This window comes from Megalobrama amblycephala, linkage group LG13 (genome assembly GCF_018812025.1).
Source record: "Megalobrama amblycephala isolate DHTTF-2021 linkage group LG13, ASM1881202v1, whole genome shotgun sequence".
Classification (NCBI taxonomy): Eukaryota; Metazoa; Chordata; class Actinopteri; order Cypriniformes; family Xenocyprididae; genus Megalobrama; species Megalobrama amblycephala.
Window position 1 is genome coordinate 32,252,998 of NC_063056.1, and position 22,935 is coordinate 32,275,932.

The 22,935-nt window shown below is 36.6% G+C and overlaps 1 protein-coding gene across 6 annotated transcripts in view; it reads left to right on the plus strand.

Annotated features, from left to right (window-relative positions):
- The window catches only part of oxr1a (oxidation resistance 1a), a 180,453-nt gene that overhangs the window by 89,134 nt on the left and 68,384 nt on the right, over window positions 1-22,935 (plus strand). Inside the window, exon 1 of one of the 6 annotated variants that reach the window (XM_048154023.1) lies at window positions 15,623-15,918. The exons of 4 other annotated variants lie outside the window; for them this stretch is intronic. In XM_048154023.1, coding sequence (XP_048009980.1) covers window positions 15,786-15,918 — 133 coding nt within the window. In that variant the 5' untranslated portion in view covers window positions 15,623-15,785. Of the gene's footprint in view, window positions 1-15,622; window positions 15,919-20,983; window positions 21,003-22,935 lie in introns of those variants that run through there. One more of the 6 variants, XM_048154024.1, reaches the window with a different exon arrangement.

A 22,935-nucleotide genomic window follows, 5' to 3' on the forward strand; every position in this document is an offset into this window, starting at 1 on the left:
ATTCATTGAACATTAATAAATGTTCATTTCCAACATACTTTGGGTTAATTTTAATTAAGCAATACAGTAATTTTTAAACAATAGTTGAGTTAAATAAAACTAACCAGCAGGTTGGGCAAACATTTAACCCTACCGCTGGGTTAAAACAACCCAATTGCTGGGTTTGTCCATTTTCAACCCAACTTGGGTTGTTTTTAACCCAGCATTTTTTAGAGTGTAGAGAGATCGTAAAACTAATCCATTTGAAATGAGCGGTTTAGTCCAAATTTTCTGAAGAGATTTGATTGCTTTATATTTTTAATTTATATATTTTTATATATTTAATTTATGCTTTTATTCACATATAAACATTCATCAATTCACATATCAGATATGGTAAACTGAAGCTCAAGCATATTCGCTTGATGTGCGAGAACCAATGAGCTTCCGGAAGCGGTTTGCTCTCGCGCGTCAGGCAGGTTCGGTTGAGCTTCTGTTTATGTTCGCCGATCAATGTTTATATCTTTTCATCATATAAAGCGATTGTCTCTTCAGAAAATTTGGACTAAACAAATCAGTTCATCTGGGTTAGTTTTCCAATCTCTTTATGAACTTTTCAAAGCGTCAAAGTGGTAGTTGCGTGGCTGTCTGGAGGAGTCAGAAAGCTCTCAGATTTAATAAAAAAAATCTTAATTTGTGTTCCGAAGATGAACGAAAGTTTTAAGGGTTTGGAACAACATGAGGGTGAGTCATTAAAGGTGATAAAGAGGATCTTTTCGTCGACTGAGAAACCAAAGACTGTTACGGAGTTTTTGAAATGAGCGCATGCGTAAGAACAACCCCCCTCCTTCGAAAGAACGCCTCCCAAAACTCGTAAACACTCGTATTGGAACACGAGTGTTTACCACCGGCATTCGCTGTGTTGTGTTAGTGGATTCATTATGTCGGACTCACCGCAGGTAACTCATAATCTGCAGTTGTTACTCCTTTCTCCGGACAAAAACATTGCATGCAGCGCCTGTGGAGTGTGGAAAGTTACTGGAGCGCGCAGCCGTGCTCGTCTCTCACAAGGAACGTCATGGCAGTGATTGACAAGCCAGAGGGCCAATCATAGACAGTAAAAGAAATGGACACAGCGACCCCATTGGAACTCAATTGAGACAAGTGAAGCCCATTTTTAGCGATTTTTAGCACTTCCGTTTCTGACGCGCAGACTCAAACTAAGCTTGATGACGTCCGCAACCTGTCTGACAGATGTAAATCTTCTAGTAGCTGTGCGTGAAAACTGCCATCGTTAATCTTGCAGAGACGGCGAGCTTGAGCGGGGAGTTCTTTGGCGTGAGTAAGCAGGAGTAAGTATTCTGATTAATTATTTTGTATAGTATTTTAAAATGTAACGCCAGTACGCCATCTCTCTTGACATCTCCTCGATTGCCTGCGAGCTTCTCCTCCTGTCTGTACGGTAATTTCTCTACTGTGCGACAGAGAGTCGAGTGGTTATGACGCAATCGTTAGCCTATTTTTACAAAAACTGTATCTACGGGGCCATAATGTAACATAGAAGGTAATGGAGCCCTTTATACATTGTCGTGTATCTTTAGAAATAAATAATGGACAAATGGAGTCTTTAAACGCCTCAGATGTAAAGTTATTCACTGTCAAAGTGACGCCAAAATGAATGGGAGTCAATGGGGATGCTAACGCAAGTGAAGTTCTGCTACAAGATGGCGGCACCCGGCCGACTTCAACTTCCGGTCGACTTCCTTGGGCACTGGGGCCAATCCGCGCACGTCTCTCACAAGGAACGTCACGGCAGTGATTGACAAGCCAGAGGGCCAATCGTTTACGCGATGATCGCGTAAACGATTGGCTGATGTTTTTAAGGCCCTACCTCGTGCACAGATGATGTATATTAATATTATTCATTTCAGTGCACCTAATAAATAGTCTTTTATCAGTTAGTAAAGACAGTTTCAAGTAATATTGCAAAAATGTATAAAACAAAACATCCTCTTTAGCACCTTTAACCCTTTCACACGTAAGTTTAAAATATTCTGGCTGACCCCCCAGCGTGAGTTTTTTTTTAAGGCGACCGTTATTTAGAACTTATCGCTTTATGGTTTCCATGGTGACGCGTAATTGTTTGTTACTTGACACACTGCAGCACTGAATGACTGATGATCTGCTTTCATTTAATTTTTCCTTTTTTATTCAAAATATTCACAAATTTGTTAACTATAGCATGAAATATCTAATATTCCGATTGCCAAATATGTGCAAGTGGATGTGTTTTGCTGTTTAAACACCTTTATAAGGATCATGTTAGTTGAGCCATATGCGCGATGGGCGCCGCCATGTTAGTTTGCGCCGCACAGAGAATCGGATCTGTTGGATTTACAACCCGTGAATTTATCCACTTCTCTCGAAATACATGAAACTAAGTGAGTCGGTGAACTGGGGAAGAATAAAGTAAGCTTTAAAGTTACTTTCACAATGTGTATCTGTTATGAATAAAACGTGTCGTCTAATTATAATGGAAAGGGTTGTTATTTCCGCTTCTATAGACATCATTGTGTATTTGACAAATATATTGTTTTGTTAGTACTCATGTGTATTTAAATGTCTGAAACCTAAAAAAAAACATTATTTGGTTGAAAACACTGCATATATGTAATATATGAAAAGCGCTGCGCGTGTCCGTCTCCAGGTTAGCGCCAGCCAAAGCGCGCACGCACATTTGAATTTGGCAGTTGATCACGTGATGCACTGAACGTTCTAATCACACCGGTGTGATCGTACGCTCCTGGGACCAGCCAAGACTGATCACACCGGTGTGATCGTATGCGTCAATGGGTTAATGATAACATTTTCATTTTTGGGTGAACTAACCCTTTAAACCCTGAAATCCACTCATTGTCACCACCTTGCTCAAGGTGACCCTGCTCAAATACTTCATAAACGATATGTTTGGTTTCAGTGTTGAGTACGTTTGTGGCTTGGGTCCAGTTATAGAATGTTATTCAAGGCATTATGAAAAGTGTTACACTGACTATTAATATCAAACACACTTTGCTTGTAGTAGTCATGGCTGGTTATGTAAAATCAAATGCATATATTTCAATAGAGAACAATATTTTTCATAATATGAGCATTTTTAAAGCAGTGGAAGAACTTCTAGACCAAATCAGCTGAAGGGTAGGTTATTATATGGTGTCATTCCAGTCCTGCCTGTGAAATGAGATTCATCTTCAGAGGTTTCTCTGCTCACAGTGCCAATCACACTGGCACATCTTACTTTGTGATTGTGGCCTCATTGTCTTGATTACCCTCTGCCACCCTGAGCCTCTCACCAGCAACATCCACCTCCATCCTCTTTATCACAAGCACTTGTCCAATTTCTTTTCTCTTAATCAGCACAAGAATGAAAGGAGACAGGCGTTCGGCCATTATAATTCATGCACCAGCGCTTAACATAATGATGAAAAATATGAGCATGTCCTTCTGAAAGGGAAAGCAATTAATTCCCCCTGCAGAGTTCAGGAGAAGATATCGACACAGCGGTTAACATAAGATTGAACGTGTTTTGTTTACATCAGCCTGATCTCTGTGTTTCTCCCACAACATCCTGCTGGGTTATTACTTGACCACCCAAATGAGTGAAGCTTAGGCTTTTTATTGTTTTAATAAATTCGCCAGATAAAAATGCTAGTACATTTCCGATGGTCTCCACTCTTTTCTGCTGTACTGCTGAGCTCAAAATTTCAAATATTATTTTAGATATATTTTTACATATATTTAAAAATATACAAAAAATGGTCAAGAATATTCTAAATGTAGATTTTAAAATATATTTACATGAATATACTTTCGATAAGTTTTAGTTGCTTATTTCCCTGTTTTTCAGATGTTTTTTATGTTTTTGTCCTATATACAGTATATGATAATATGACATATATACATTTTAGTTACTTATATTTCCTCATATATTTTTGGACCTGTGAAAAATGTTTATTGTGTATTATATAATGTATTATTGTCCAAAAAAAATCTAAATATACAAAAAATGGCCAACAATTTTGCAAATATGGATTTTAAAATATATTTACATTAATATATTTTAGATATGTTTTAGTTATTTACATTTCCTCATAGATTTTTGATTTTTTTTTTTTATATTTTTCAGTATATATTTTGCATTTATCCAACATGTATTTTATGATTAGTTAGATGAGGATTATGATTTTCTTGCCCCTTGAAGTACATTTTGTAATATATTTTGATAGACACCTGTGATGCAAACCAAAAAAAACTGCTTTTGCTGCAGTTGACCGCTTCCGCTCTTTTCATTGCTTATGTTGGGTAATGCAGTTAAACTGTTAAAAAAACATACTAAATACATTTGAATGTGTTGAAAGTTATGTTATAACATTGTGCTTTCGCTCGGTGGCTGCTATGAGAGACTTGTTGCACTTTGCAGTAATCTAGATCGATATTAGTAAAACTGGAAATGGAAAGTAGCGCGCATATGATGTCAGGCGACAGGTGGTGACAGGTGACGCAATGACACTGTCTGTGTCCTGGTTAAAATTGCTGATTTCTCTGGATTTAAACATTGTTGGAAACGTTCGGTATAATGTAAGTACACAAGTCAACAAAATATATAACATTATTCTAGTGGTTTTTGGATATTTTAATAAAAAAAATCTTACATATTGTGCCTTTAAGGTAAAGTTTAAACAAAATATATTTTCATTTAACAAAAATGAATAAAGCTGCACTTTGAAATATTTTTTGGACAGTATTTTTTCCCCCCATACTATCATTGAGATTAATTGGAACGCTTATGGTTAGCTTTAGGTGTAATAGACCTCCTTGGTCCCAGTCTTTTTCTCTTGGTTCAGAGTCTTTTGAAGCTAGTGGGATGCCACCTTAATTATGACTTGCAAAGCTTCCTAAACTTTAAACCGTATTTCTGTGGAGGCCATAGTCCTCTAGCTGCACACTAAAGCAGACCCCATGCAGTGGGCAGTTAATACACTGTGCGGTGCGAGTTCAGACACTAAGGAGGTTGTGAGCATTGCATGAGTCAGTTAAATTGATAATTTTGTCAAAGCAGCTGGTACACTGCACGACTACCAGTGACAATCGTGTGAGCTTTCTCGCTAAACATGGAGACTGGAGCTTTCAATGTTGCTGCTATAGCTTCAGATAAAAAAAGAAAGAAAACAAAAAGATGAGTGAAATGATTTGGTGAAAAGCAGAGAACAGCCCAGCCATTCCTTTCAACAAAAACAACTAGAGAGTGGATGTGTGAGTGTGTGTGTGTGTGTGTGTGTGTGTGTGTGTGTGTGTGTGTGTGTGTGTGTGTGTGTGTGTGTGTGTGTGTGTGTGTGTGTGTGTGTGTGTGTGTGTATGTGCACGCTGTAGGATTGCAACCACTGGGCGATAATAATATTCATAGATCTAGCCTATGTGACGTGGTTGTGTATGATTTGCCAATCAGGCCGACTTCCCAAATTTTTTAAACATGTTTGAAAATTATTGGGAGGTCAGGAGGCGCTCGTAATGTATGGAGGACCAAACCTGCAGAAATTAAATCAAATTTATTTACCTATTTATCTATTTATTCATTTATATATTTATTTATTCATTCATTTATTTATTCATTTATTCATTTTTAATTTCTGCAGGTTTGGTCCTCCATAGTAATGCACCCGGCTTGGCTCGACCATAAAAACATCAACAATTTCCACGTGATTTTCTCATGCTCGTACAACAGCAAAAATCCTAAAGTGAACGCCCAGCATTAGGCTGTAATGTGGATCAGATCATTGCAGTCGTGTGTCATAAGTAAAGGCCTTAGCTCTCCTGTATATCTTTAGAAAGAGCAAGTAAGAAATGGAGACCATTTTCTAATCAAGATTTCATGCATATTACCATGATAACTGCGTATTTCCAGGATGATGAGCCAAGAACCCAACTTTTCTGAATCACGATGCTTTTCCCAGGGGGTTTGGCTGTTTGTTCAGGTGTCCCACAATTCTAATGCCTCCCGTGGATTCTAAAGCTAAACCTTTTGTGCTCTGTAACCAGGACAGATATGATGTAACCATATCAACTACAGAAAAAAAAACAGCAGGATGGAAAAAATCCTGATGCCAAAATGAACACAATTCAGTATGACGAGAGGCTTATCCGCTAAAAATAGCTTTGTCTTCCTGATGCGATTTTCTTTCTTTGTACAGGGATTTTTCCTTCACAAATGCCATCAGGAAATGCCTGGTGTTAAAGCTGCCTGCCATTCCCTCGTGTACGGGACTGAATGCATGTGTCTGCCAGTGATACCTTCATTTTTTAGAGTCTAGCAGTGAATGATATGTTGAGGTTCTCCCACATTGGGTCACCAGAGATACAGGTGGGAGATTTCTGTGAACTGAAAGGGTTAGTTTAGAAACAAATGATTTGTTCATTTTCATTTTTGGGTAAACTATAACAGTGTGATTTGTGTTGCATGTATTGTGTTGTGTTGCCCTACACATGGATTTGGTTAACTGTGAACCGATTCATTGAAATGGACAGATTGAAAGAACTACTTCAAGGAAATCTAACTCTTTCAGCATTTTTGCACTGAAATAGCAACACTAATTTAATTCCATACCTGACCCATTTGACAAAGACTGTGAACCGAATCGCACCAGCATGCAGTGAAACTCTGCAGTGTATACGTGGCCGTTGGTCCTCTTAGCAGCATGAAAAATAAAACGTATTCAAATTTTGAATAGACTATATACAGAAGGCGAGCAAAGAGCGATCCCTATGGTATATAATCACAGAAGCTGCCAATCACTTCAATTCAGTGCGATTGGCTATAATGCTGATCTGTACAAAACGCGTTGTAAATATAAACTTTTGACGGTCTTCAGAGCGTGAACATAAATATGTAAGGTACCAAATGAAAGTAGATGAGTACGTACTGAATAGAGTTGAAATAGTTTTGGCTATTAGACCCCCGCTTGTGCGACACAATTTTTTTTTTGCAGGATTCTTTAAAGGAATAAAAATAGAAAGTTCAAAAGAACAGTATTTATTTGAAACTAGAGTTTTTTGTAACAATCTAAAAGTCTTTACTGACATTTTTGATCAATTTTATGCATCCTTGCGAAATATAAAAAGCTTAAACTTTATTTTACAGTGCTGTTGTTACATTGTAATTACTCAAATAAGTACTGAGTAATATTAATTAACTACATGTACTTACTATAGAGTTACAGTTAGGGTTAGGATTTGGTTTATGGTTAGTTACTTGTAATTATGCATAATTTACTGTTATTACTATAGTAAGTACATGTAGTAACGTGTAACCACAGCACTAAAATAAAGTGTTTCCAATATTTTTTTTATTTTATTTTTTCAAAAAATACATCACTCAGCCCTACCAAACAGAAGTGCAAAAACAGTGATTGTTTGCAAACAGTTTTCTGCATGAAAGCTTTTGTTGGTTTCTAAAAAATAGCCCAAAAAAGATTGAGAACCCCTGATCTAGCAAATCATTGGTTGAGTCCAGCAATTGGTTGCTGTGATGACAGTTTACCAGATGATTGGTTGCCGTGGCAAGAGTCTAGCTGATGATTGGTTACTGTGACAAGTCTAGCAGCTGATTGGTTGCCGTGTGCGTCTATGCAGTCACTTGTGTCTGATGAATGCAGTGTGTAATTGCAGTCCCTGATTCTCACAGCAATGGCTGAATAACTGCTGAGGTCAATTGAGCAGAAAAGGTAAAATAGCCTCATTAAAAACTCTTCTGTCTGCTCCCACAGGAAGCCTCTCATGACTGCACATATTCTTTAATCAGTCATACACCTAACCAGCAGTTTATCCACCTGCATGAAAGCGTTCCACCTTGTATGCTGTGCCTCGGGTGAAGTGTGTGATTTCTGCATCATTGACAACAACAAACTGTAGGCCATGGCAGTATTGCTAAAAAAAAATATGCCTTCATATTTTTCAGCTTTGTGGTGATATTCAATATGTATCTCAATATGTATGTACAGTATTTGTGGTAAATCATCCTCTCAATCAGCCAAAACAGATATTATTGCAAGTAAAATACAATAAAATCCTTTGTTTTCCACACTTTTTTCACAAAATGAACACAATATAGATTATTTAATCATTATTTTTATTATTATTATTTTGCATTTTTTGTTTTGTGATTTAAAACATTTTGAAACAAAACATTGTGATGTAAAATTAATAAGAAATAATTTATATTATGGACTATTTTTGTGTGACTTAGGCTCCGTTTACACTAGTGCATTTTCATTTTAAAACGGTGTTCAATCAGTCTATAGACCTTATGTAGCCACGCCCCTTTTCAGCTCTGCGCTCGTTGTGTTTTGACTTCCGGTTTGTATTTCCACGGCGATCTTACGTATTTATGAATGAACTGCTCATTTTAAAAACTTCTGGGTCTACTGACATTTGTTAAAGGGTTAGTTCACCCAAAAATGAAAATTCTGTCATTTATTACTCACCCTCATGCCGTTCCACACCAATCTTCAGAACACAAATTAAGATATTTTAGTTGAAATCCGATGGCTCCATGAGGCCTTCATATGGAGCAATGACATTTCCTCTCTCAAGATCCATAAAGGTACTAAAAACATATTTAAATCAGTTCATGTGAGTACAGTGGTTCAATATTAATATTATAAAGTGACGAGAATATTTTTGGAGCGCCAAAAAAAAACAAAATAAAGACTTATTTAGTGATGGCCGATTTCAAAACACTGCTTCAGGAAGCTTCTGAGCATAAATGAATCAGTGTATCGAATCTTCTGTTCGGAGCGCCAAAGTCACGTGATTTCAGCCGTTGGCAGTTTGACACGCGATCTGAATCATGATTCGATACACTGATTATGCTCCGATGCTTCATGAAGCAGTGTTTTGAAATTGGCCATCACTATATAAGTCGTTATTTTATTTTTTTGGCGCTCCAAAAATATTCCCGTCACTTTATAAATATTAATATTGAACCACTGTACTCACATGAACTGATTTAAATATGTTTTTAGTATCTTTATGGATCTTGAGAGAGGAAATGTCATTGCTCCCTATGGAGGCCTCACGGAGCCATCGGATTTCAACTAAAATATCTTAATTTGTGTTCCGAAGATTAACGAAGGTCTTACGGGTGTGGAACGGCATGAGGGTAAGTAATAAATGACAGAATTTTCATTTTTGGGTGAACTAACCCTTTAAGACGTCTGCTTTAAACATTACAATGCTCACAATAACTTTAATTAACTCTACAACAAGTAAATCCACTTCACCAGCTAATTATTCTTCAGCAGCGATGCCATAGAAATGTACAGAGCTACTGCAAAAATGGAAGTACAAAGACAATATTATAAAGATGGCGCTGTGCTTGTTTCTCTGGCGCATAAGGTCACATGACTGTTCATGCACACTGGGCATGCATGTACAAGTGTAAACAGTTGCCTCTTGCACATGTAGGTGCTGCAGTATTTAAAAAATGAAAAGTTTAACTGCACAATGGCTGCTAAAAATTACAACAAAGCCAGCAAAGATTGCAGTTCAGTCTCCATGTTATTGTTTTCATGGTCGCCAAGGATACACAGAGTGAAGGTGGGCAGCCATGCCATAATTTTTAAAAGTCTCATTTTCAAACTAAAACGGGGTCTGCAGAATTTTTGAAAGTCTCCATTTTCAAGGTTCGAAAATGCAAGCGTAGTGTAAACGGCAGGCCGTATCAAAACTTATGCTTTTTAAAACGAAAACGCATTAGTGTAAAGTTAATTTATGTGCTCATACAAATGTAGAACTTTGTACTGGGTGAATTTTTTTTTTTTTTTTCTTTTTTTTTTTTCACTGAAGCACAATATGCTGTTTGGAAACATTCTCAAATCATACTGAATAATATGATCATTGGGTTACACTATTTTGTTCCTTGAAAATGCAATCTAATTACTGAATCTGAACCGATTTATTAAAACGAACCAAACTGTCCGTTTTTGTGTTTTAAACCGAGACCTATTATAATATCTCTATCATAGTGCTCTCATATTCACCAGGGAGCTGCACTGGGATAGGAGAAAGCAATTTACTATCCACAAAAATCCCTGAAGGAAATGAGAAATGTCTCAGGCATTGAACGTCATACAGCCATCCGCTGGAATTTTATCTCCGCATACACAATCCTTCCTCTGCTCCACATTTTGTGTCATAAATAACATTTCACTTTATCTTTTATCACAAATACAGCTGTACGGGAGATGGCCTGTCTGCCGTAATCTGATTGTATTTAGTGCTCATTCATTACAGCAGCAGAGCTTCACTGCCTTCTCTATTAGCTGCATCTGCCCAGCCGGAGTGAGTTTTTGCTCCATTTGTGTCTGTCTAATTGGGCCTGTAAACTGTGAGGCTCAGGGTAATGTGCAGATGTTCATCCTTGTGTTGATGTGCTGTGTGTGTGTGGTGTCTGGACACATTCATTGTGGAGATGGCTGTTCTGCTGGTGGTTTAGTAATGAGATCCATCTTGACTACAGGCAAAAAAGTTTTCCAGGTGCTTTTCATCCATCATCGCTTCCAACCTGGTCTCACAGGAAAACAAAACTATTTTCTGCTATTTTATCTATTTTTTTTAAAATAATATCATTTATTATTATTAAAAGATGGCCAAAAGACTATTAAAAGACAAAATGTAATTTCTTATAATTTGTTTTAAAAATTAATTATTATTTAAACATTTCCTATTAAACTTCTCACTCAGTGTTACATTGATTTGTATTGGAAATTAATTATTTAATTATTTTAATTTATGTGGAAAGTATTCCACATGTGGCAGCAAAAGCTGCTTCAATTCACAGGGCCCAGAACAATTTTTTTTTTTTTTTTTTTTTTTTTTTTTTGGTGGGCTTTTTTTTATTGGCTCGTAATCATAGGGGAACCACTTTTGGTGCTATGTAGCACCATATCTTTAAAGGTGCTCTACAGCACGTTTGTCAAATGGTGATAACCCATAAGAGGTGCCATATCGCATTTTATTTCTTCAACAAAAATGGTCCTAAACAGCACCAACAGTGGTTCTTTGGCTCATAAACAACCTTTAAAGGGGCTTAAAAGGTTCTTTGTATGGCAGTGGTGGTATATAGCTCCTTAACCACCCCAAAGAACCACTGAAGAACTGCTGAAGAACCATGCAGGGGCTTAACAGGTTCTGTATACAGTAGTGATGCTATATAGCACCTCAGTCATCCCAAAGAACCGGTGAAGAACCGCTGAAGAACCCCTGAAGCGCCAAGATTTGGTGCTATCCAGCACTTAAAGTGGTTCCCCTATGATTATAAGAACCACTTTTAGTACTATATAGCACATTTTTGTTTTTTAGAGTGATAGGCCTAAATGAGTAGGATGTATAATAGAGGACCTTAGAAGGCTCCCTGACAAAAGCAGTTTGAAGATGTTTGTTTCTTGAATGTTTGTATGCTTTTGCATGTCTCTTACATCAGCGAGGGTTAGAGTGTTCTTACAATTTAATTTAAGCCTTATGGTACTGCTTCTAATGAAGTTACTGGCAGATTGGCAAGTATCTCCATTTAATTTACTCATCAAAGGCAATTTTTCTTGCATTTGGTGCTGGGCGAGTGTTAATTTTAGACCCTTGTTGACTGTATTCAATAATTAGGGAGCTATAAAATGTTACCGGTTACAGTGAAGATGTGTGCGTGTATATACACACTCACCAGCCACTTTATTAGGTACACCTAATATCTAAATCTATTTTGCCTCCAGTACTGCCTTAATTCTTCGTGGCATAGATTCAACAAGGTGCTGGAAACAGATTTCGGTCCATATTGTCATGATCGCATCATACAATTGCTGCAGATTTGTTGGGTGCACATCCATGATGTGAATCTCCCATTCCACCACATCCCAAAGCTGTTCTATTGGATTGAGATCTGGTGACTGTGGAGGTCATTTGAGTATAGTGAACTCATTGTGATGTTCAAGAAACCAGTTTGAGATTATTTGAACTTTTTGCGTGACGTGGTGCGTTATCCTGCTGGAAGTGGGCAACAGAAGATGAGTACACTGTGGTCATAAAGGGATGGACATGGTCAGCAACAATACTCAGGTAGGCAGGATGCTCAGTTGGCCCAAAGTGTGCCAAGAAAATATTTCCCACACCATTACACCACCAGCAGCATGAACTGTTGATACAAGGTAGGATGGATCCATACATATGGAAAAATCCCGCCTTATTCTCATTTGAAACCTTTGATAAATCACTATAAATTTATAATGGAGAACAAAGGAACTAATTCAGTGTGCTCCTTATTATTTCCCCAGACTCTCTTCCATTCTGGAAATTGAAATAGAAGAAGGCGTCCATTGAACACTGTGCGCAATGAGAGGAGAGGGGAATATTGGATAGGCGGGAAGCCCTGCTTTAATCTCCCTCAACTAATAGAGCTTATTTTATTTCTTGTCTGTGAAATGAGAATGATGGATCTTTCATAAGGCAGATGAAATTAAACTGTCCTTTAATTACAGCTGAGCTTCGAATCAATAGTATGTTTCTGTATCTGTGTTGAGTCCAGCACAGAAAGGTTTGAAACACCCTTAACCTCTCATTATTTAAGAAATCATTAAATGACATGCTGGTTTTTGAACAGCCACGCAAAATTACAGCACAACAAGGGCTGTCTTTTAACTTTTGTGTGCACTTAAAGTATAGTTCAAGTACAAATGAAAAAGCCTCATGTCACTCCAAAGTCCAAACCAGTAACTTCTTCTATTTTCAGTGGAATACAAACATAATTTTAGAGATTTTTTTCCCATACAACATCAGTTCAAGTGACAAAAAACCCCAAAACAAAATATAAAAGCGAGAAATTCGTGGGAAATTCGAAAATGCAGCCTTTCGTCTTTTTGTCATTACATCACATCTGTTTACATAAAGAAGGAGTCCCAGCTAGTAGGCTATATCGCATGTGAAGGATGCTACAGGCGGCAGATCATTTATAGCCTTTTCTCACAGCAGCGTCAATAATTAACTTATCATTTTGATGGCGGATTGTAATCCAGAAAGGTCCAAATGACAATCATCAGTGACAACTGGAGATTAACCTGTAGTCAAAAGCAAAAGACTTGCTACAGAAATTGAAATCTACAGGTAACGCTTAATACACACTAAATACACATAGTCACACAATGCTGATGTTTTTAACATCAACAATTTGAGAACAAAGTATAACAATAATAATAATTTGCACAGTTTGATGTGATATGAGCTAAGTGATTGTTAGATTTAATCACCATTAGTAAAGTGATTTTTTGTAATGCTTTTTTCTCAGTTGGTCAGAACAAAAGTGGCAGATTTGTTACTTAATTGTTCAGATGACATTTTCCGGTGAAAATTCTAATTTCCGTCATATTTCCAAGATATCTGTAATTCTGAGGTACGGTATCCACACCAGTGCTGTGACTGACAGCAAACATTAGATTCAACCGAGCTGAGGGGCCTTGCCGAGGCACAACCCACGTAAAGATGATAATTCCGCAAATAACTGCAATTGACCCTTTGCCAGGAGTTTGATTGACAAGTGATCTAACCAATCATAACGCCAAATCCGCCATTGTGTCCGACAAAGCAGTCAGGAGTTAGAAGATTAACCTCGGTGGACTTGAACTTGAAAAATGGTGTGTACTTATATCTTTCTGCATTTAAAACAACATTCCTTCTGATGTTCATTCATGTTTATTTGATGCTATAAATTAACTAGTAAGAAGAGATGATCGGTTTACGAACCGCTTGAGCTGAGGCGCTACAGTGATCTGTCACGACACATTAAACGGCAACAAAACAAGCCACAAGTTTTTATTGTTCAAATTTCTTAAAAAATTACACAGTTTGAAAGCTGGGACTTTGTTTAATATCACAAGTAACCTGCTCTGTTATGTCTGTCGACGTGTTGTCAGTGTCCCCTTTGATGTATTTTTCACTGTGTGTGGCGTGACAGCGCCATGGCTTGTCAGACAAAGCAACGGTAACTAAGGGGGGCGGGTCTTTGCGAAGGGTCAATTGCAGGTTTCAAACAGAGATGGCGACAAAGGCAAAACTTACAGACTGTAGCTCTAAGTAAATAAAGAATTTTCATTTTGGGCAATGTTGTTATTGTTCACTAAAACAGTAATTTCAGTAATTGAAATAAAGTTAAAATAAAATATAAATATTAAGCTACATGAAAAACTTGAAATTTAGATATGTTGCTTTGGCAACTAACTGAAATACATTTAAGTAGGCTACTAAAATCACAAAAACTAAAATTGAGATAAAAATCAACTAAAGCTATGTAGAAAAAAAGACAAAATGGAAAACTGTTCAAAATATGAATACATTCTACTAAAATAACACTGATAGGGTGAATTACGCCACAGTTCCTGCACTAAAATGACCAATAAGAGGAATGATAAAACACCAGGTCTGGATGAGGAGGAAGTTTCATCCATCAGATGCACCTTCATTGTGCTGTTTTCCTCTTAACACAGCTGTTTTGGCAGGGCGTATGGACTTTCAGGCTTCAGTGTTACTCAGATGATAACTTTCAGCTGTTTCCACAACAATGGGCTTTCGGGAAGTCTTTTATCAGTAGTTGTTGTTGCTAACTCAGCTGAAAATGGCACAAATAGTTTGCAATATTATGGCTGACCAGCAGAGGGGGTTTCACTCATGTACTTTTTGGGGATTTTGGGATGTGTGTAAATTTGGCCTGAGAGGCACATTTCATTTGTCACCCCTTGGGATGTAATTAGCTTGATGAATTAAAAAGACACTGAACAAACTTTGCAATTAGCAGTGGCTCTCATATCATCAGATGAGCTGTATATAGATGTTTTGGGGAGGTGAAGATACTAGTTTTCCCTGCAAGCTGTTTTCATCAAGTTAAAATATAATTGTGACTGCATAATTACAGCATGTTTGTCTAATTTACCCCCTCTGAATTCAAGGTTTACTGTTATTTTGGCATGTTAAGATAGGCGATCATGTGATAGCAGTGTGTCATGCTGTGACAAAAATTGTGTTTTAAGTAGGGCTAATGCACAACATTTTTCACAATATATACTGCTTCAAAACATCAGCATTTAAATTAAAGTAATTTTTTAGATGATCGCAATTTTTTGGGGAACATCACTTGAATGGTAGTATGATACTCAATTATTTGTATATTCAAATAAGATTTATTATACAGTATATTTTACATTTGCTACTTCAAACAATTAATTTCAAAGACTACAATATTAGTGTCCATTGTATTAAAATATCACCTGGTCAACCATGTACAATTAGGTAGGCTATATTATGTTGTAGTTTGTTATATTGCGTTGTTTTTATTGTTTGGGAGCAATTTACGAACACACACAAAAAATCCTCGTAATATTATCTAGTAAACATAATTGGATTTTTCAAATAAATGTTTCGTTAATTTTTCACTGTACTTTTCCTGACGCGACGCGTCTATCACGCTTAAAATCCTGACGTCACAGCCAGTCGACCAATCAAAGTCTTTGTTTCGTCAGCATTCCATCACTTGCAATGCGCGTTCTGGTAGCGTCGCGTCACGTTGCTCGCGCAAAAAACGTCTAAAAAGTTGAGCAGCTGCTGTCAGTTTCAGTTCCTGATTCTGTCCTCATGTTTCTACTGTCAGCTCTGGGCAGATAACTCGGCGTTGTTTGTATTTGCTTTTTAAATGTTTTAAATGCTTTGGGGAAGATCTGAATATGGATTATATTCAGTCATTCAGAGACGCGATCGCTGGTAAAATCTGGCCTGTTACCGTGAGGGAAGTTCACTTTAAAGACTATTCTGATGCCGAAACACCCATGGAGAACGCGCATGAAACACACTCTGCAGGTATTAGTTTTGTTTTCTTCTCAAAAGTTTTATAAACTGGTTGAAACGCAGTTGTTGTGCGCCTGTAAACATTGACAGCGCAACATGGCTGCAGTACTACAGTGAGTTATTTATTAAGGGAGTTTTTACATGTCAGCTGCCCTCCTGTGCATTTGCATTGGATTTGACTGTTGAACTTTACACATAAAGCAAGGAAGAATTCATGTTCCTGATCTTACAATACACGTAGATACATTTGGTATTGTACAGTTAATTGCTGCATTGTTGTTCAGGTTTTGTTTGCTTAGACTGACATACTGACATATGTACATATTCAGAGTTCCTGTGGTCATATAAAACCAAACTAACTGAAAGTTCTCTACTTAATATGTTTGTCTTAGTTAACATGAACTAACAATTAACAATATGGTAACACTTTAGTATGGGGAACACATATTCACTATTAACTATGACTTTTTCCTTAAGAAACACATCATTTACTGCTTATTAATAGTAAGTTTAAGTTTAGGTATTGTGTAGGATTAAGAATAAGGTCATGCAGAATAAGGCATTAATACGTGCTTAATAAGTACTAATAATCAGCCAATATTCTAGTAATATGCATGCTAATAAGCAACTAGTTAAAAGACCCTAAAATAAAGTGTTACCAAACATTTATTAATCTCTATTGATGTTAATCTTAACATTTACTAATTAATTTTTAAGTTCAAAAGATGTAGTTAACATTAGTTAATGCACTGTGAACTAACATGACCATTTTAAGTAACATTAACAAAGGATAATAAATGCTGTAAAAATATTGTTAGTTTATGTTAGTTAAATGGTTAGTTCACCCAAAAATGAAAATTCTGTCATTTATTACTTACCCTCATGGCGTTCCACACCCGTAAGACCTTCGTTAATCTTCAAAACACAAATTAAGATATTTTAGTTGAAATCCGATGGCTCCGTGAGGCCTCCATAGGGAGCAATGGACACTTCCTCTCTCAAGATCCATAAAGGTACTAAAAACATATTTAAATCAGTTAATGTGAGTACAGTGGTTCAATATTAATATTATAAAGCGACGAGAATATTTTTGGAGCACCAAAAAAACAAAATAACGACTTATTTAGTGATGGCCGATTTCAAAACAATGCTTCAGGAAGATTCGGAGCACAATGAATCAGCGTGTCGAATCATGATTCAGATCACGTGTCAAACTGCCAACGGCTGAAATCGCGTGACTTTGGCGCTCCAAACAGCAGATTCGACACACTGATTCGTATGTGCTCCGAAGCTTCATGAAGCATTGTTTTGAAATCGGCCATCACTATACAAGTCGTAATTTAGTTTTTTTGCCGCTCCAAAAATATTCTCGTCGCTTTATAATATTAATATTGAACCACTGTACTCACATGAACCGATTTAAATATGTTTTTAGTACCTTTATGGATCTTGAGAGAGGAAATGTCATTGCTCCCTATGGAGGCCTCATGGAGCCATCGGATTTCAACTAAAATATCTTAATTTGTGTTCTGAAGATTAATAAAGGTCTTATGGGTGTGGAACGGCATGAGGGTAAGTAATAAATGACAGAATTTTCATTTTTGGGTGAACTTACCCTTAAATGCATTGTTAATGTATTAGAACAAATGAGACCTTATTGTAAAGTGTCACCGAAATTCATTTTGAGTGTTTCACGGATAATAGAAAGTCATACAGATTTGGAATAACACTAAGATTAATTAATTTTCATTGGTTTCTGGAAATGGCAATGAAAATCCATTGGTCAAAAACTGTGGGAACTCTGCATATGGTATCAGCACTGATAGTTTCAGACATCTCCACCCTAAAAATAGTTTGTGTATACATGTCTGAATCGCAGTTTTGTAAAGAAGCCGAAAGTTCTGTGAACACTACATCAACAGCGCACTCACTGTTCTGTATTCCTGTCACTGTGGGCTGTGAGTCAGGTTAATTGCAGGGACTAATTAGGCCAGAGGATGGCTGGGAGGCCTGATGGTATGTGCTGTATGGCAGTATGATTTTTTTGAAGTTTTTAAAAGAAGTCTTCTGTGCTCACCAATGCTGCAACAGTAATATTGTGAAATATTATTACAATTCAAAATAATTTTCTATTTTAATATATTTTGAAATGTCGATTATTCCTGTGATGACAAAGCTGAATTTTCAGCAATCATTATTACTTCAGTCTTCAGTGGCACATAATCCTTCAGAAATTCAAGTACATTTCTATCTATTTTTTCAGTGTTGTGCTACTTAATATTTTTGTGGAATTCATGATATATCTTTTTCAGGGCTCTTTGGTGAATAGAAAGTTCAAAAGAACAGCGTTTATGTAACAATGTTAAAGTCTTTACTGTCAGTTTTGATCAATCTAACATGTCCTTGCTGAATAAAAGTATTAATTTCTTTTAAAAAAAAATTACTGACCCCAAATTTTTGAACGGTAGTGTATATATTAATAAACACATTTTTGTTGAATTTTTTAGAACTATCTTGTCTTATATATGATGTTACAGTACCCTGACATAAGATTCAAGGCTCCAGACTAACTTTTTTTACTAGGAGCAATGTACGCCCTTAGTGAAAATTTTAGGAGCATAAGCAGAAAATTTAGCATATCTTAAATCGACCTGCTACACAATTGCATTTAGGGCTTTGAAGTGCTGGAAAAAGTTGTGTGAAGCAGTTGAAAGTCCTTGAAAAGTGCTTGAATTTCACTCAAAAGGTTGCACAAGCCTTGAAATTAATAATGTAAAAACATTTGACTATTTCTGCCACAATACCGTGGTTACAGTTAGCATACTACATTAAATCCATGGTGAATGTTGGTGATTTGTGGACTGCAAAGCCTTCTATAACTTGTTAGTTCAATGCACAATGTTTCTCCTGGTTTCCAGACTTTCCACGTCAGCGCTGTTTAATCTGGTTTTAGATAACAGAGAATTCTGTGGAATATTCAAATGCTTTCTCACTGGATCTCCCAGCGCTGTGTATTAACAGTGTCATGTGATCAATGATTGGCCCGTGAGTACCTGTTCTGAGCTCACGTTGCATTGTCTATTAATGGTCCGAGTGGTTTTGTTCCACTTTTGTTTAGTTTGCCATTTGATGTTTCTCACATGCAACAGAAATGGCAGCTCTTATCAGTTGGGCAGCATGGTGGTCGCACCAGTGCGACCTCTAACAAAATTTTGTCACACTGGCAGGAAAAAAGGTTGCAGTCTGGAGCTGCTGTGAAATTGGCAAAGTCCAGGAAATAGTATTGCACCATCGGTTGGCCACAACCTTCAGTTAGACACATAAAAGGATAACTGCAGCAAACAATATTGCTGTTCTTCCTATTTGACACTTACCAAAGCAGTTAAATACTGATAGCACCATGTAAGCCTATTTGGATAAATGGATTAAAAACAAAGAGGTAAAAACAAATTTAGCTTGTCCTCATGTAAAGAGTATCTGACTGTAGGAAATCTTCATTGCTTAACACTTAAAATGAAGCACCGCTCAAGACAAGTACAGTGGGGTTCAATAAATGCTTCTATTTTGCCTTTTTTTAATTGAATGCATATATATTTATCAACCTGAAATGCTCAGTGTTGGAATTTCAGAAGTCATTTAATTTGTAAATCTGCATGCAATCCCAAAACAATGAAATAATGGCACACTGTTTTCTGAAGCGCCTCTGGCCCCTCATTACGAGAGAGGAACCGGTCTAAAGAATGAGTGGGCCGCACTGATGCCGTGCTGGAAGCGCAGGGAGTCCATTAGCATACATCTGCACTGGCTTTAGACGGACGTGGGAGGCACAAGACGCATCCTGCTTTTCTCTAGATCACCCCCAAAGATGAATGGGGTGTGTGGGTGTATTTTCATTACTCAGTTAAGACTAATTCCTTGGTGCATTAGGCAGTACTATGTTGTGCCAACCCAAGAGGTCATGTGTGGATGCCAAAACAGGTAGAACTGAAGCTAGCATGGCATGACTGCTGTGTGCTGGCCAAGCGCTTTATCTGTAAAACCACCTAACTACCTGTGCTAGAGTGGTATCAAAACATATTTTATTAATAGTTTTATTAAAATGGCATATATATATATATATATTATATTAGAACGGTCATTAAACTGACTAGAAACTACATGTGCATTAAATGGTTTTAATGCACAGCTTCCAGCCAATCAGAATCAAGTATTCAAACAGACAATAGTATGTGTGTGTGTGTGTCTAATGTATGACTAAAATGTGTCCTATAATGACTATTTTACAAATATACAATGTATTAAATTCATAGGTTACATTTTAATTTGCATTTAGTAAATTAAAATCTTTAATATATATAATATATTAATAAATATAAATTAACTATAAAATAAAAATGTTTATGTATTTTAGAACCATGTCGAAATGCATATTTTAATCCAGTGAATTAAATTCTAACAATGTATCAATAACAAATGAAAGGTACATCATCTCATTTGATTATTTTTTCTTTTGTATGGAACTTGTATGCGAACCAAAAGGAAAATGAAACATTAGCATTGACTCCATGGACGTTACCTTTGAACTTCATTGATTGCTTGAAAGCGTTGCGGTCCCAGTGGTGTTTATTTTGCTCTCGTCTAGACTAAATGCTAAAGTAGCAGGATGGTTGACGCTCAGCGGATCAAACTTTGCCCTCTATTCAATAACCTTTTAAATTCTGACTAAGCATCCAGGCCCAGTGTGCGTCAAAGGCAGAGGGAGCCGTTTACCTGCAGCACAGCGGCTGATCTTTCAACTCCAGCCTCCATCTGGGTCTTTTTTTTCCCTTGACCCGCATTATTTATCCTGGTTTCCCAATGGTGATATGGATTTAGCACTAAGGCTGCCACATGTAGTGAGATGAAGAATAGTTAAAGCATCACTGGTGAAGGGAAGTGTTGAGCTAGACATCACGTCTCATCCCAGTGTGCTCTTTAGTCATGCCAATAAATTTAAAGAAGACTCATTCTTTATTTGTGCCTCGTGTGTCATACTGTAGTTCATGTCTTAGAAATCATGCATCATATCTTCCACAAGAAAATCTGGATCACAATGGGTATGTTTCAAATAACTTACTATCATTCCATTTTTATAGTGTGCTGAAGTGTGATATATATATACCTTTTTTTATAGTGTTTATAGTGTCGCTTGTTTGTGTGAAGTGAGCATTTGTTTGTGTGAGGTTAATCTAGGGCTGCACAAAGAACTGAAATCGCGATTTGGCTTAGTGTGATTTATCAAATCGCAAAATTCACTGAAATCAGAGCGGATTGATTAGTTTGCAGTAAATGCTGCTCCATGTTTCTGCTGGTGGGTGCCCAAACTCCATACTTGTCTCTAAAGAAATTTGAAGTAAACATGCAAATTTATAAGAGTTTCTCCAGTGTAGAGAACTGTACAGGAGTTTTTTTTCTCCCAGTGGATGCAAGATTTCCTGACAAAAGTTAAGAAATTACAGTCATACATTTTTTTCATAATAATTTCATACTTCGTAATAAAACTTTAGACCTTTCTAATGATAAATAGGAAAATGAAGCAGCATTTTCAAGTGCTTAACCAAAATGGATGGATGTTGTTTGGATACAATGTTTAAATATATAAATATTTTCATTTTAATTGTTTTAACAATGTGTGTGTGTGTGTATATATATATGTATATATATATATATATATATATATATATATATATATATATATATATATATATATATATATATATATATATATATATATATTAGACTTATTATTTAAGTGTTATTATTCTATTACATATTATAGTATAGTATTATATATGTGCTATTTAACTGAGCTGTCTATGCTTTTTACTTGTATTTCTTTTTATCTGCATAAGGACTGATGGTGAAATTTGCCTTTACATTAATTTAAATGTTAAATAATGCACATTGTCCCTCTTTAAATAAATAAATAATAAATCAATTATTTAAAAAGTTATTAAAATTATTCAAAGTTATTTAATTATTTTTTCATATCAGCACATGAAAAGATGACATACATAGACACAAAATGATTCCCTGAATTTTTTGTTTTGTTTTGTTTTGTTTTGCAGTGGCTCATTTAAATGAACCATCCGATTCATGTTACACAAAATTACATTAAAACTAGCTAAACTGAATCTGAGCAATAAAAAACATCATCATATGCTGTTTAATATACTATTTTTTTTTAAATACTATGCTAGATATACTGTATTATACAATACTCAAGTGCTTCAAACAAAGCCGTAGCCCGTTTCCAGGTGTTTATCTTCCTTGATAGAATAATTGAATTATTCTTTCAACAAATATCTCATTGTTCAATTCATTATTCAACCTTCCTACCATACCGGGGTATATTCAGCGTTTCTTAGGCACTCATATTAAGAGTAGAGTTGAACTTGCGACAACAGAATAGAGGCAGACTTTAGCCACTGCTTTATTTGATTTGCAAACTAAATAGTGCTCACTAAAGCAATAACCGAGTGGATGGAAGGATCTTGCTGCGATTAGTCACCCTGGAGTGAGTGCTAATGAGAGGCTCTGGTGCGGGTGACACACACAGAGCCACTGACAGGATCGGGGTTTGATTAATTGACCTGGGGTGGGTGTTAATGAGGGAAAGGAACAGGCCGTGTGGAGTTCAGCATCTCCCCTGACACAGCATTCAAACTGCAGTCCCAGCAAACACACACACACCAGCTACTGTGACTGTCTGGGCCGTGACTGCCGGGGTGTTTAAGCTGTTCGGTTCAGTGAGCAACTTTGCCATGTTTTTCCCATGGCTGTTATCTCCCTTTGCTAAAGGGGTCATATGATGAAACAGGATTCTCACTGTACTTTTGACGTAAAATAGTCTGATGTACCATGCAGACATTATTCTAATGAAAACAAGTTAAAACAAGCTGCAATAACATCTGATTCAGGAATATATATTTATATAATACATAATTAAAGGTGCTCTAAGCGATCCTGGGTGGAGTAACTTCCTGTTGA